This window comes from Misgurnus anguillicaudatus, chromosome 15, assembly GCF_027580225.2.
Source record: "Misgurnus anguillicaudatus chromosome 15, ASM2758022v2, whole genome shotgun sequence".
NCBI lineage: Eukaryota > Metazoa > Chordata > Actinopteri > Cypriniformes > Cobitidae > Misgurnus > Misgurnus anguillicaudatus.
The window spans coordinates 16,129,166-16,144,714 of NC_073351.2; the positions used below are offsets into that span (position 1 = coordinate 16,129,166).

The following is a 15,549-nucleotide window of genomic DNA, read 5'->3' on the forward strand; positions in this document are numbered from 1 at the left end:
AGACAGAAAGTGGTCAAGTACTGTAGCAAGGTGAGCTATCGAGACCATCAATTGGTGCCTGCATTATATGTAATCAGATACTGATTTCCATCTTTCTAACAAACATACATAACCTAAGAGGGTGCAGAACACTTTGCATAGTCCAGAGGCAAATTCTAAGCAAGTAAACTAAAAGGGTCTCCCAATTGCCTGATATTTGCAAATTCTCGTTTTCCACACTAATTTTCATGTTTAAATTTCCCTTTCTGCAATGAAAAATTAATGTCTGGATACAGGTACACAGACACTATTCCACCCCTTCTTGACTTGGTTTATGCTATGCCCTATGAGATCACTGGCTACTGTCTATAAAAATACATCCACTACTGGGTCAGTCACATTTCGCAGCTGCAGGCGAGCTCAGTCTTGAGGATGTTCTTTTTTCTATGCACACTTGTGCTCTTTCAACACCCTCTATCTGCAGAGGCAGAAAACACTATTTGCCGAAAGATGGGAGACCCTACATACCCAGTGTTTTCTAAGGATGGAGAATTTAATATTGGAGCACTTTTTCCAATCCACAGCAAAGAAACATTACCTTCATTTGAATTCACACAGAAACCTCAGCTTCTATCATGCTCTAGGTTTGCTATATTAAAAATTATATATATATATAGTTAAACATGTTAACACTTTACAATAAGGTTGTATTTGTTAATATAAACAATATCACAATGAACTAACATGAACAAGTGTGGTAGCAAACTACTAACACATGAATAAGTGCTGAAATCTCTATTGATCTTAGTTTATGTGTAATTAGTACATGTATTATGAGTTAATACATGCACTATTGTTAACAAATACAACCTTATTGTGAAGCATTACCCTAAAACACTAGTGTAGTGCATGCTGTAGTTCATGTCTTCTGTTTTAATGTTTTCACAGTGTGAATCTAAGAGATTTTCGGCTGGCCCAAATCATGATATTTGCCATTGAGGAGATTAACAAAAATCTATATTTACTTCCAAATGTTTCTATTGGCTACAACATCTATGATAGCTGTGGATCACGACTTTCTTCTATGAGTGCAATTATGGCAGTGATGAATGTTCAGGATATTGCAGCAAGGGAGAAATGCTTTGGACAGTCTCCTATACATGCTATTATAGGAGAAACAGAGTCTGCCACAACAATTATTCTGTCTAGAACCACAGGACCTTTTAAAATTCCAGTGGTAAGAGGCAATTAAAGTAAAAGTTAAATGAAATTGCTGAAGACTGACAACTGACTTTTTAATTTTTTTTTTCAGATAAGTCACTCAGCCTCATGTGAGTGTCTCAGTAATAGGAAATATTACCCTTCATTCTTCAGGACTATTGCTAGTGATTATCACCAGGGCAGAGCACTGGCACTTTTGGTCAAGCATGTAGGTTGGACTTGGGTTGGAGCTGTGAACAGTGACAATGACTATGGGAATAATGGAATGGCCACATTTCTGAATACAGCACAGGAGGAGGGGATTTGTGTAGAGTACTCTGTGAAATTTTACAGAACAGAGTCGGATAAACTCCAGAAAGTGGTAAAAACAATGAAAGATGGCACAGCAAAAGTAATTGTTGCATTTGTTTCATTTCTTGATATGGGATTACTAATTGATCAACTTAGTATCCAAAACATTACAGGCCTCCAAATGATTGGAGTGTTTGGATGGATAACTGCAAATAATTTTTTCACTCCAAACACTTTTCATGTGATGAGAGGGTCACTGGGTTTTGCCGTGCGAAAAATTAATGTTCAAGGGTTTGGAGATTATGCTACAAAATCATTCTGGGAAACTGCTTTTCCGTGCTCAGCTAGAAATCAATCTGAATTAAATTGCAGCAGATATCAAGATCTACTTGAGCTGAAAAATTACAATGAAGATGTGTCTGAACATAGATATTCAAGTAATGTTTACAAAGCTGTCTATGCTGTGGCTTATGCACTACACAGTCTGCTGAAGTGCACAGGACAAGAAGGATGTGAAAAGGCCCTGACAATACAACCACAGAAGGTAGACTAGAAAAAAGAAAATATTAGATTAAGTCATCCCCATTTTAATCTCCCAACTGCTTCAATCATAATGTTGCAAATCCTTTCATTAGGTGGTTGAGGCTCTTAAAAGAGTCAATTTCAGTGTGAAATTTGGAGACCGTGTGTGGTTTGACAGCACTGGTGGTGTAGTGGCCCAGTATGAAATTGTAAACTGGCAGCAGGACTCAGATGGATTATTTCAGTTTAAACCAGTGGGTTACTATGATGCCTCACTGCCTCCTGACCAGCGCTTTGTACTTAACACAGAAAACATAATCTGGGCTGGAGGACAGTTGGAGGTAAATAACCTGTTTACCTGATAGGGGTTGTTTAAACTGGGGAAACATAATCTAAATATAAAAATACACTTTTTTATTGAATATAAATTAAATTACATTATTAGACTTGTCTAAAAATTTGCCTGTAATATGGATATGATATTTGGCTTTTGTTAAAAAAAATCTGAGAATAAATCAAGCAATACTGAAAGCTACTTTTGTATTTCTTTTTTTATTTTAGTCTGTAGAAATAATGTAGTGTTGTTAAAATATGTTAATCACAGGTATTTCAGAGCTTTATATGAAATAGTTATTAATATATACAATAAATTATCTTTATCAAATTTATTGGCATATCATGTACTTACAATAATTATATAAATATTATAAACTATTGACAATAATAAAACACATATTTTTTCTTTTTTACAGTGTATTTACAATACTCAATTTTCTTTTTTTTTTTTGTTTATTTATATTTTATTTATAGTGCGCATTCACATTATTTTTTATTAAACTGAAAAAAATGCAATAATCTCTTTTTTAAATTATTGAAATTTTGATCTTCATTTTTTTTTTGAGGTTTGTATAAAAAGCTGATTGTACAGATATTCTGTATGTTTCCATGTAGAAGCCAAGGTCTGTGTGCAGTGAGAGTTGTCCTCCAGGCACTAGGAAGGCTACACAGAAAGGAAGACCTGTCTGCTGTTATGACTGTATTCCATGTGCAGATGGAGAAATCAGTAATGAGACAGGTAAACATCTGCTCATTTCATAGACTTAAAGAGAATTGGTTAGTTGCTCTTTTTGTGTTCCCTTTCAAGGTCACTCTACACTGCGTCATGAAATGACACATTGGGAACATGCCAGCAGCGTGCGCTTGTGTGAAATCTTTCCATAGCTCCTAAGGTTGTGAATCAGTGTATCGTGTATGCAGGTTCGGGCACTGCTAAGTACCCTAGCTCACTTCACATTGGGACACTGTTCACAAATTTTCCAGAATTTTTCGTGACTGCTTAAGTGTGTTGCTATAAATTTCAGTTGTTATTCATCAACAACTGGCATATAAACTGAGATCATGTTGCATATAAAACATCTTTCTGACTTAAGTTTTAAACATCTGTTAAAGTATATTATGAAAAACACTTTATTATTCTCTTACATATCCATGCATACATTTGGAGGAATATGATATTTAAATATTAAGAAGATTGTGGTCCATACATTGTAAAAAAATTCTGTAGAAATTACAGTATTACTGGATATTACTGGCAACTAGCTGCCAGTAACTTACTGTAGATTTTACATTTATGTTATTTACTGGCAACAGTTTATTCAAAGTTAAATGAAAACATTTTCAGTCTTTATCTTCTACAGTAAGTTACTGGCAACCAGCTGCATAATTACAGGAATTTTTTTATTTTTTATGTTTATATTAAAACCTTTTGACGTGCACTAGTTCATGTGCGGGATGAAGTCATTTTTTAACGCTGCTAACAATATCTATATAGCCTTCTGTCTACAAACATTAATAATATTAACATTACTTTACATCATTTAAAAGGTCTGTGGGTTTAGCATCAGTGCATGGTCTCTGTTTTGAGATATAGATGCTCTAGCATCATAAATGTAGTATTTTGTGACAGAAGTCCAGATGACAACATGCAAAATACGAATGGGACTTCTTAACTTTGTTTGATATAACGATCGCAAGTCGAATCCAGTCCGCATGAACATCTTGGAATAGAATGTAATATACAATCCGTGGACTATTTGCGTAACACTGTATATGAGATTACACTTTAGGTTCCGCTTAACACATAAACCCGCGGTCAAACTTTGTTTCTAAAAGTAGGCGGGAGTATAATACCTGTACATAATATCCAAACAGCGCTGTCAAATATCGTGGCGTCATCTGACTCGCTCGTTCCTCCAATGACTTCATGGAGAATAATAATAGACAGAACGTGTAGCCAATTGGATAACGAATGCAACAATTTTTGTGTGACATTTTATTTCCTGGTGTGGAAACTGCATTTTATATGCCAACATAAGGCTAAATAATAATAAGAATGAACGTGTATGCATGTAAACAAAATACTTTTATTTTGGGGCTGACAGGCACTTAGAAACTGCACTAGTCTTACAAAAACCCTTGCAAGAACCTAATTTTTGGACCTATTGACCTCAAACGTGAAACATAACTTCTTTAGACTTGTGGCTTTGGGATCATTGCATTTCTAGGTTTCACACACATATTTATCATTAAGTTTTTTGTAATAAAAAGATGTTATGCAAAAAAAAGTTATATTCCAAAAATACTTCAGCTTCTCTAACTTTTTTAATTTTTAACTTGAAATAATGTTGCTGGAAAAGGAAGCTCAAAGTGTCTTCTCTCTAATGATACCATAGTTATGCATATAATCTAAATGGTTTAGTAAAAACAACCATTTTAGTGAAAGTAGGTATTTTTATGGTTTGGGCTAGAGTGGGGGTGCTTTTCAAGAGGTTAAAACTAAAACACATTTTTGTAAATATTTATAAAAGTTTCATTAAGTTGGCTTGTGCAATTTCGATTCGAGAACTTCAAAAAAATCATGTGATTTATCGTAAAGGAACATAGGGGACCATTGATGCTCACTGGTTTTTGCATTACATTGTCGGAAGTTTCTATGCACGACTGATGGCGGGAACCGGAAGGTATAAAAGAGTAAGGTAAGAAGAGCATGCCAGTTTTTGCCATTTCAGCAATGTGTGAAAACTTTCTGTCTAATGAATAACATGGAGAAAAGGCAGTTTGTTTGGGGGCAGAGTATGCTCAGGGAGCTCTCAAGAGAGTTGTTTTTAGGTAATGTTTACATGCCTCGTGGTTCAAGACCCGTGTCTGTCAAGGGACTTGAGACAGCTTCTGACTTTTCTCAACCCTTGGTCTCTGCTGCCTCCAGGAGAGATACAAGAGCCACATGATGGCTTCTACAGCCACCACAAGCTGCCCGTGCATCATTGTTTAACAAGTCAGACAATGATCATGTGTCTCACGGTTCGAGACCCCCGTCTACTGAGGTGGGTGGCATCTTTAGTCATGGAACTCGCAAATCTCTGCTGCCACAAGGAGAGATTCCGGAGCCTGCATTTCTTCCCCCCCATCAGGTTGCCCATGCATCATTGTTTGATGAGTCAGTCAATGTAAATGTGCTTCGCAGATCAAGCCGCAGCACAACAGTCTATAATATGTCTTAGTTCTGAGGAATTAGACACACCTAAAGTGAAGAGGAGAGGTTGATTCTCTTAGTGCAGTTTCTCCAGTTCTGTAGTGAAAAAATCTGCCAAATATGACACAATGGTTGTTAAATACTATAGAGAGAGGCTACATAAATCATTGCTCTTGTCCTCCAAGGTTCAGGGTGATTTTATCCACTTGGGTGTTAGAAAAAGACATGTTATCTTTGGTGAAGAAAAGAGCCATACAGTATGTTCCTGCCTAGAGAGACAGTCGATTCTCCATAGTTACCAAGAAGGATGACTCATGGAGACTTATTTTAGGTATCAGACATCTAACTTTTCTTTGGGGAGATGCAGGTTATTGACCATTCCTATTATTTTGGCCAGTACCACATCCAAGAACTGGTTTGCAGCAGCATCCAATGTGATTCTTTTTGGTCTGCGACAGATGAGAACATTACAGTGGTGGCATAAAAGCCTGAGGGACAACCCATTTCGATTGATCAGGGTTATGCGCTGATGCATTCGTTTCCTATCAATATGGAAAAATATCAGGTTCCTGAGGAAGGCCCTGACACTACAGGAGCAATGTGGAAGGTGAATAATTTCAACATATACGTCCCTCACAGGCTGGGAAGAAGTTGTGGAAGACTATTCAGCCAGGGGACTGTGGAGAAGGAAACATCTTCATTGGCACATAAATTATCTAGAGATGTTAGCTGTACCGAAAACAATGAAGTACTTCCTCCCAGTTTTCAGAGACCGTATTGGTGAAAATGGACAATATAACAGTGGTCTCGTATGTAATCATCAGGGAGGTCTGAAGTTACGCCTCTGTGCAGACTAGTGGATCAGGTCCTTCTCTGGGCCCATAAGAAGTTTTTCCCTGGAGTTGTGCCGACATCCTGTTGAGACAGGGGTTAAGACACAGGGAATAGAGATTCCACGCCAATGCGGAATCTCAATTGCAGCAGCAATGCCTGTATGCTTTTCCACTGATTGCTCTGCTTCCAGAAGTGTTAAGGGTGAGTTTGCCTAGATGTGATCAGTCTTATTCTGGTAGCTATGTTTTGCTCGGGCCAAGTATGGTTTTCAGATCTCCTGGCCCTTGTGGCAAGACCACCTTTGGAGATTCCCCTCAGGAAGGACTTTCTAACTCATGTCAGAGGTGCAAGACTAGCATCTCTTTACCATAACTCCATGTTCCTGTAGCGCTTGCTTCATGTTTTAAAGCTAGCATGCTCTGTTTACGCTTCCCTTTTATACCTTTCAGTTCCGCAGTCACTTGGAAAAGTTGTACAAAGATTTCTCATGAGTGCACGCTGCTAGCGTGTTCCCAATGTCTCATTCCATGATGCAGCATCTCGTTCCCTTTCTCAAGGAATCATTGTTACATAAATAGCTGAGACATTCTTCTTCTACTGTTTAGTTTTAAATTTTTATATCAATGAAGTTCATAAGTGGAATAATTTTCTTTTTGTCTCTAACACTAAAGTGATCACAATCTTTTCTTACAGATTCAAATAACTGCCAGCAGTGTCCAGGGGAATACTGGTCTAATACTGAGAACACTAAATGTGTGTTAAAGGCTGTAGAGTTTCTGTCATTCACAGAAGTTATGGGTATAGTGTTAGTCTTTTTCTCTCTGTTTGGAGTAGGAATAACTGTGCTGGTGGCCATCCTGTTTTACAGTAAGAAGGACACTCCCATAGTGAAAGCTAACAACTCAGAGCTGAGCTTCCTATTGCTCTTCTCATTGATTCTGTGTTTCCTCTGTTCACTTACTTTTATTGGTCGCCCCACTGAGTGGTCCTGTATGTTGCGTCACACAGTGTTTGGAATCACTTTTGTTCTCTGTATCTCTTGTGTTCTGGGGAAAACTGTAGTGGTGTTAATGGCATTCAAGGCGACACTTCCAGGAACTAATGTCATGAAATGGTTTGGGCCTGCACAACAGAGACTCAGTGTTTTTGCCTTTACACTTATACAAGTTCTTATCTGTGTGCTTTGGCTAACAATATATCCTCCTTTCCCTTATAAAAATCTGAAATATTATGAGGAGAAGATAATTCTTGAATGCAGTTTGGGTTCTACTATTGGTTTCTCTGCTGTGTTGGGTTATATTGGTCTTCTGGCTGTCTTGTGCTTCATTTTAGCTTTTCTGGCTCGGACGTTGCCTGATAACTTCAATGAAGCTAAATTCATCACATTCAGTATGCTCATATTCTGTGCTGTATGGATCACATTTATCCCATCTTATGTCAGCTCTCCTGGAAAATTTACTGTAGCTGTGGAGATATTTGCTATTTTAGCATCAAGCTATGGTTTATTATTCTGCATATTTGCACCGAAATGTTATATCATCCTGTTTAAACCTGAACAAAATACAAAACAACATTTGATGGGAAAAAACCTAAACACTACTGTAAAGAAGTAACATGGTAACATTGTTGTGCAGTATATCTAGAACAAGAATAAAATACTGAAAATGCAACTGTGTTATTTATCAAGAAATAGTGGCACCACCAAAAGATTTCATAAATTCAGACAAAACAATTTGCCTGTGTAAATTAATTTTTGCATGATGTTCCCTGCTTAAATAAATGGAATAAATGGTATGAAAGGGCATCCGGTAAGTACAACATTAGCTTATTTGCCTTCATCAAGTGCGCTATGTTTTGGTCAAGTGTTTCTTATCATGTCAGAAAAGTTTAAGCATTTTGTTTCCCCTAGCCTTCCAGTAATGCCACTTGCTGACTTTTATAATACTCTACCTGCAGTAGGAGAGAGTGCAATCCATTACTGGATTCACTTAAATAAAGTAGTTGATGTGGCAGAGGTCAATACATGAGGCAGGACTTGGAGTTGGTGACCCTGATATGCATGCAAACCGAGGACAGGACCTAGTTCTGGTGTTGACCTGAAACAGCTGTAGGACACACATTCTCTGTATTAGGGGTGGGACAAAAATCATTTCCTCGATGCATCGCGAAGCGGATGTGGTCTATTCTGAATCGAATCACAAATGTCAAGAAAGAATTTTAAAAGTTAGTTTACAAAATAATAACGTGACATTATCAGAACTAAAAGTCGGAACTCAACTAAGGGAAGAAGTGCTGCACATGGACAGCTTGAAATCGCGCAACGCATGAGCACCTACAGCAGAGCTTACACGAGCAGTACAGAAAGAAAAAAAATCTAGGACAGCCCTGTTTGAATAAGAACATAAATATACTTCTGTAAAAAAGGACCTGGGTGCACTGCTTTAAAAAAATACAGTAATATTGCCAAAATCACGGTGTATAATGATAATTAGATGATGTGTCAGTTCATGGAAGTTACTGCCGATAAACATATAGAATTAATATGTCACGTTTAATTACTGGTTTTAATGTCTGGCAGCAGAAACAGAACATATATGTATAGCGAATAAAGGGGTTTTGGAACAGTGTTGTTTAAAACAACAAATCATAATTTTGATAATGATATTCAGATATGTTATTCATTAATAATTACAATTATTAAGTTAATATTTTCTACCCATCCCCTTTAAGGGAACTAAGACGCACTTTATTTTACAGTCCTGTTTACATGCAGTTACTATTGACCTACTAGTGAATGTACCCAGTAGTAATATGTACGGTATCTAATGGTTGGGGTTGCCTCACAGTGGCAGATGTATACTATGCTATAACTTAGGTGGTAGGTCCTGTGTAATAACAAGGTAAAGTGCAACAATTTATTTTACAGACCTGTTTCCATGTAGTTACTATGGAGATACTAGTGAATGTACCCAGTGGGTAATGCGTATGGTATTCAATGGTTGGGGTTGCCTCACAGTGGCATATGTGTACTATGCAATAACTTAGGTTGTAGGTCCTGTGTAATAACGGTGTAAACTGCAACACTTTATTTTACAGTCCTGTTTCTATGCAGTTACTATAGACCAACTAGTAAATGTACCCAGTAGATAATGTGTATGGTATTAAACGGTTGGGTTTGCCTCAAAGTGGCATATGTATATTATGCTACAACTTAGGTGGTAGGTCCTGTGTAATAACTGTGTAATGTGCAATACTTTATTTTACAGTCCTGTTTCCATGCAGTTACTATGGACATACTAGTGAATGTACCCAGGTAATGCGTACATTATTTAATGCTTCAGTTTAAAGAGTAGAATAAAGGACAAAGATATTGAGTACAAAAATGGCACATTAGTAAAGTTTGTTATTAGTTATCATATATGTACACTATAAATACCTTTCATTTACTTACACTGACCTGTAAGTACTACACATTTACCATGTATAGAATTTGCAAGTACAGTAGTTTTTGTTATTAGTTATCATATGTACACTATAAGTGCCTGTCATTAACCCACACTTACATTTAAGTTTTAATATTTATATTGTAGTCATTTGTAAGTAGTACAGTAGTGTTTCTTGTTAGTTACAGTATACCTACACTGTGAGTATGTATCTAGTATTCCCCCATACTTATCTAGAGGTTAATAATAACTACCAAGAATGTACCACTGGTAAGTACAGTAATGATACTATTTAATTACCATGCCTAAAAAAACATGAAAAACATGAATGGCATTAATCAAACACTTACTTTATTAATAACACTGTCATTGCTTCTGTTATCCTTGGGACGTCATCACTGAACTCTTTTGACAGCAATCAGCTGTAAAATGTTTTGGTTCTGCTCGATTTTCATTGGCTTCAAGTAAAATAATAGAAAGTTTTTCATAAGATCCCCTTGGGTCAATGTGTTGGGAGAACAAGCAACAGCCAACATTTTCCCAAAAGTCTCCCAAAAGCCTCTCGCGTAAACTATTCAATTTTGATGGCTTACGTTTTTTTTTTTTTTAAAGAAAACCATCACATATTTATCAATGCCAACAAAAGTATTATTTTGTTTTTGTTTGAAGTACACAAAGAATGAAGATGAGGAAAACTAGGATTCTGTGTGTGTTTAACGCGCTGCACGGATTTATTGCATTCTGCAGAGAAGGAGGACTGGCGTTTATCACGTTTTGGGAAAAAAGAGAGAAATGATGACAGAATAACCAGGCGGATATAGAATCACACAACAAGGATTGCTCAAGCAAATATGCCCCGGAGGGTGGATTTATTTACAAGGTGATAAAAACTAATGAGGGATTAAGGTGGGTGCTCTGATGAGGTGAGTGCTCTCTTCTTTGTAGTGCAGCGAGTCCGAGCTGTGCTCCCTGGAGGCTGATTGGTCACCTGCTGCTTTCTGGAGAATGTGTAAGAGTTCTGCCTCATGGAAAAGTGTCTCACCCTCTGGATAGGCACATGCAGCTTATGTAGCTGTTGCCTGATGGACTGCAGCTGGGGCCGATCAGCCTGTAACAAGGGCATGCAAATGTCCTTCGTCTGTTTCCAGGGCAACACTGATGACTCCTTAGGATGCTTGTCACACTCCCCCCAAGCGTTGTCCTGGTCCAGTGGATGATCTGGCAGAGTAGGGGAGAAAAAGGGTGTTGGTGGTGAGTGACCCCTGACAGACCTGCAAAACCTGCCCAAATCTGAGAGAGACTGTCAGCATTGGCGTTCTTGGATCCAGCTCGATGACCCACGACAAAGTGGAAGTCCTGGAGTGCGAGGAACCATCAAGTCACTCTGGCATTGGTGTCCTTGACTCAGGCCATCCATTGAAGGGGAGCAGGATCCATGACCAGGGTGAACTTCCGGCCGAGGAGGTAATACTTCAGCTCCTTCCTAAATCAGTGGCAGGACGGCTCCATGTACCATATCCGATGCAGGAAGGGGCAGGTAAAGTCCGGTGCTCTGAATACCGGTTCCAAGGTGAGGGCTGTCTTCACGTTCTGGAATGCTTCCTCTTTTTCTGGCGTGCAGTGAATCTTCTCTGGCTGCCCCTTCCTGATCAAGTCTGTCAGAGGGGTGGCTAAGGAGGAGAAGCTAGGGATGAAGCAATGATAATACCTCGCCAACTCTAAGAAGGCTCATACCCGAGTCTGGGGTTTGGGCCTCGGGGCTGAGCGGATTGCCTCCACCTTTCTGTCTTACTGCTGGATGAGACCTCTACCGACCCGGAATCTCAGGTACATTGCCTCAAAGAGTGCAAGGTAACATTTTCGTGGGTTTGTTGTGAGCCCAGCCTTCCGGAGCTCTGACAGCACCCTCTGCAGATGATCCAAGTGGTCCTCCCATGCCTCAGAGTGGATCAGGACATCAAGGTAGGCAGCGACGTAGGCCTGGTGGGTAGTAGTAAGATGTCCATCATTCGCTGGAGCATGGCCGGTGCCTCGTGAAGGCCAAAGGGAAGATTCCGGTATTGCCAGTGGCCACTAGGTGTAGAAAAAGCAGTTTTAGGTTTTGCATTTTCAGAGAGCGGTGCCTGTCAGTGGCCCTTGCTGAGATTCAGGGTTGAGATGTACCGGGCCCTTCCCAACCAGTCCAGCAGCTCATCGACCCGAGACATGGGTTATCCGTCGATTTTGGAAACCTCGTTGAGGCGATGGAACTCATTGCAGAAGCGGAGGGTGCCATCAGGTTTTGGGACCATCATGACCGTGCTGGACCAGGGACTGTGTTAAGGTTCTATCACCAGTAGAACATCTATCAACTTTTGCATTTGTTGTACTTTCACCTCAATAACCTGCCAATGAGCCTTAGGGACACGGTAAGGCCACTGCCTGATGATGACTCCTGAAGGCATGGGGATGTTATATGGTGGTCTGCCTGGGAAGAGAACACAGAGAACTAAATTATCAGGTGCTGCAACTCACCCTTCTGGGCAGCGGAAAGATAAAGGTTGATGTCTACAACCACGGCATTGGAGGTGGGGAGGGCAGCAACCTGGTCTCTAGTCCCGACCCATTTTTAATGCTGCACACAGTAAATAACCAGTCTGATTTTCTCCAGCACTGTATAGGGGCCCTGCCAGGTGGCCAGGAATTTACAGATGGCGTTGGGGACTAGGACCATTACTCTCCAGGCTGTAACTCCCAGTGGAGCTGTTGGGCCTGCTGCACTTTTACCATATGCTCCCAGACCACTGGCATGACTTGGTCAGTCTTGGTCAGTCGAAGAGGATAAGGTATCATGAGGTCCCAGTTGTGCTTGTCCTCTGCGACCACACATCTCAGCATCTGCTTCAGGGTCTGGTTAAATCGTTCCATCAAACCATTGGTCTAGGGGTGGTAGACTGTTTCCTCAACTGCTTTATCCAAAGCAGTTTGCAAAGGTCAGCCATTAGCCGGGACATAAAGGGTCAGGTACCTTGATCGGTCAGGATCTCTGTTGGGATGCCAACTCGGCTGGAGAGCAGGAAGAGCTCCTAGGCGATGGCTTTGGCAGTGGCTTTTTGGAGTGGGAGTGCCTCTGGATGCCAGGTAGCATAGTTGTCAATCACCAGGATGTGTTCATGTCCTCTGGCAGACTTAGGTAGTGGCCCCACAAGGTCCATCCCAATGTGCTCGAAGGGTAACTCGATTATGGGCAGGGGCGGATCTACAAGGGGACAAGGATGGGCAGGTGACCCCCACTCTAGAGCCTTGCCCCCCACCTGCCTCCCTAACCTGGGTGATCCAAAAACAATACTTATAAAAACAAACAAACTGTTTGTCCAGAGAACTGTTTGTACTGTGTCCAGAAGCTTCTAAAAACATTGAACTAAACAATACATTTACCAAAAGTGAACAATTTAATGTATTTTTAGCCCCTCTCCCTTCAAATACTTAGCCAGATGGTCTGAGGACATTGGCAGTGTACACTTAAAGTAACATATATATAGCAGAAACTTTAAAAAGAGGCCGCTTGCTCTGACCTTGTCTGAGGGTGAGAGGTGCACAAACACACAGGAAACAGTGGATTCCGGTTAATCCAAACAACTGTAAACCTCTGTCATGCATGTATGTGTTGAAACATAATCAAAGGTTAATAAAATGTGACATTCTGTACTTTTTACAGTAGTATCAGTTTGATCCTTGAGTCTTGCACTTGATGACAACACACATTTGTCAGCTTTTAAGGTTGTTGTTCTTTGTTGGTAAAGCATGTATGTGTTGAAACATAATCAAAGGTTAATAAAATGTGACATTCTGTACTTTTTATATTCATCTTACCAATTTGTCTCCACAACAATCAGTGAAATCTGTCTTTACTGTACTGATGCAGTTTTGTTTTGTTTGAACGCTGGCTTATTCCATCCTGTTGTGATTTTTTTTTAAATGCTTGTAGTGTGTAAGGGCATGATTAAACCATAACTATTGTAGTTTAGAAGAGTTTTTGTTTTGTTAAAGCTATTTACATATAGGTATTCCCATGTACCGTCTCCCCTTGCCACTCTGCTTTACTTTGGCCAGTGGAAGCGGTCATGGATCCACTGAATTGTGTAAGCAGCCCCCAGATATCCTGCCATGGGGTGTGAATGTCCCAGTTCTAATACGGTCGGTCTTTGTGTGCGTCCCAACTAACAACAATTTCTCCTCCCCCCCTTCGCTGAGCGACACAACAGAATAGCAGGCCATTCTAGACAATGAAGTGTGGGAGAGGATGGGGGCCAAGCTGGGCTACCTTTTCCTCTATGACACGGACCTTGGCCCAACAGTGCTTCAGCCTTACATCCCCGCATTGTTCCTTGGTGAATGAGCTCCCTCCCATCACCTGTTGGAACACATCATAAAAAAAGTTACGATTTTGGGAGGGTGACTCACCATCTCTCCCACTGTCCGAGGCCAATAGGGCGGAGCGCCGCAAGGTCCCTGAGTCAGCCTCCGTCTTTGTGGCTCCCTCTAGGGCTGGCAGGGAGAGTCGCAGTGGCAAGCAAGCGGTCAAACCCAGGCCAGTCTTTCCTGAGCAGCACAGGAACCGGAAAATCCTTCATCAGTCCTACTTCCAGAAAGCATAGCTGGCCGAAATGGTCACTGTGCAAGCTGGTACTTGTCGTGTGTTCCCGTGGACACATGTTATAAGAAGGAAGGCTTTAGACTCCGCACGTGGGGACAGAATGTTCAACTGGACCAGGCTTACTGCACTGCCAGAATTCAGGAGGGCCCAAAACCGCTTCCCGTTGATCTTGACGTTAGCTTCTGAGGCCCCAACCAACAGATTGCTGTGAACAATCCAGCTGGTCAGCCAGATTCGTGCAGGAGGCGTAGATGCCTCCTTTGGCATGGGCTCATCTTGCGGTGAGGGAGACGCTGGCCTGACTATTTGTCGCTGGGTGCCCTCTGGTGCATGTCGCTCCTGGACCACCCTCCGAGGAAACATCAGTGCTCACTCCCCTGCTCTCGCTGTAGGGCAGCATCTTCCAGCTCGATGGCCTCAACGAGCTCCCGGGTGGTGCTTGGGTTTCTCATTCAAACTGCTTGCCGGTTTGAACAGGGAAGAGCCCGAAGCAGATGGTTGGTGACAACGCGTTTCGCCACCTGACTGGCAGTTGGATCTCCCTCTGGCAGACAGGGCTTATATTTCCAATCAAAGAAGTACTGAGCAGCGCATATTAGAGACAAACCCAAGTGGGCAAGAAGTGCACTTCACCGGTTAGGAAAGGGGCCAACACCCTTGCCCAGTCATCGCGATGCCATCCTTCATTGGCGGCCATGGCTTAAAACATTTGTAGGTATGCTTTTAATCTATCGTGAGGGGTCATCTTGGTAACAACTTGGCGGCTTGTACTCTGGGATCCAGCAGCGGAACATGGTGAGCTCCTGCTCGCTGTCACCCTGGCAGGTGGCAAAGTGCTCAACTATTTGTTGCTGGCGGATGCTAACCTCACATTTGAGAAGTTCATCCATGTTGGGGGAGGAGCGCTCGCCTATGACAGTACCAGAAATAGAGAAGGAAAAATACATACACATATATATATATATATATATATATATATATATATATATATATATATTATATATATATATTAGGTGAAGGAGCTCACTTTCTGTGATTCTTCACTCAGTTGCCCACATTCTTTACCGTGACGATAAATCAACAGTATTAAT

General features: G+C 40.8%; 1 protein-coding gene across 1 annotated transcript; it reads left to right on the top strand.

Moving 5' to 3' along the window:
• Window positions 1–402: 402 nt before the first annotated feature.
• Window positions 403–7,992, top strand: LOC129419836 (extracellular calcium-sensing receptor-like). Its single transcript, XM_055175027.2, has 6 exons — window positions 403–623; window positions 928–1,216; window positions 1,292–2,035; window positions 2,127–2,354; window positions 2,965–3,088; window positions 7,073–7,992. The coding sequence occupies exons 1-6, from the start codon at window positions 412–414 to the stop codon at window positions 7,990–7,992; spliced, it is 2,517 nt and encodes an 838-aa protein (XP_055031002.2). The 5' UTR covers window positions 403–411.
• Window positions 7,993–15,549: the final 7,557 nt, after the last annotated feature.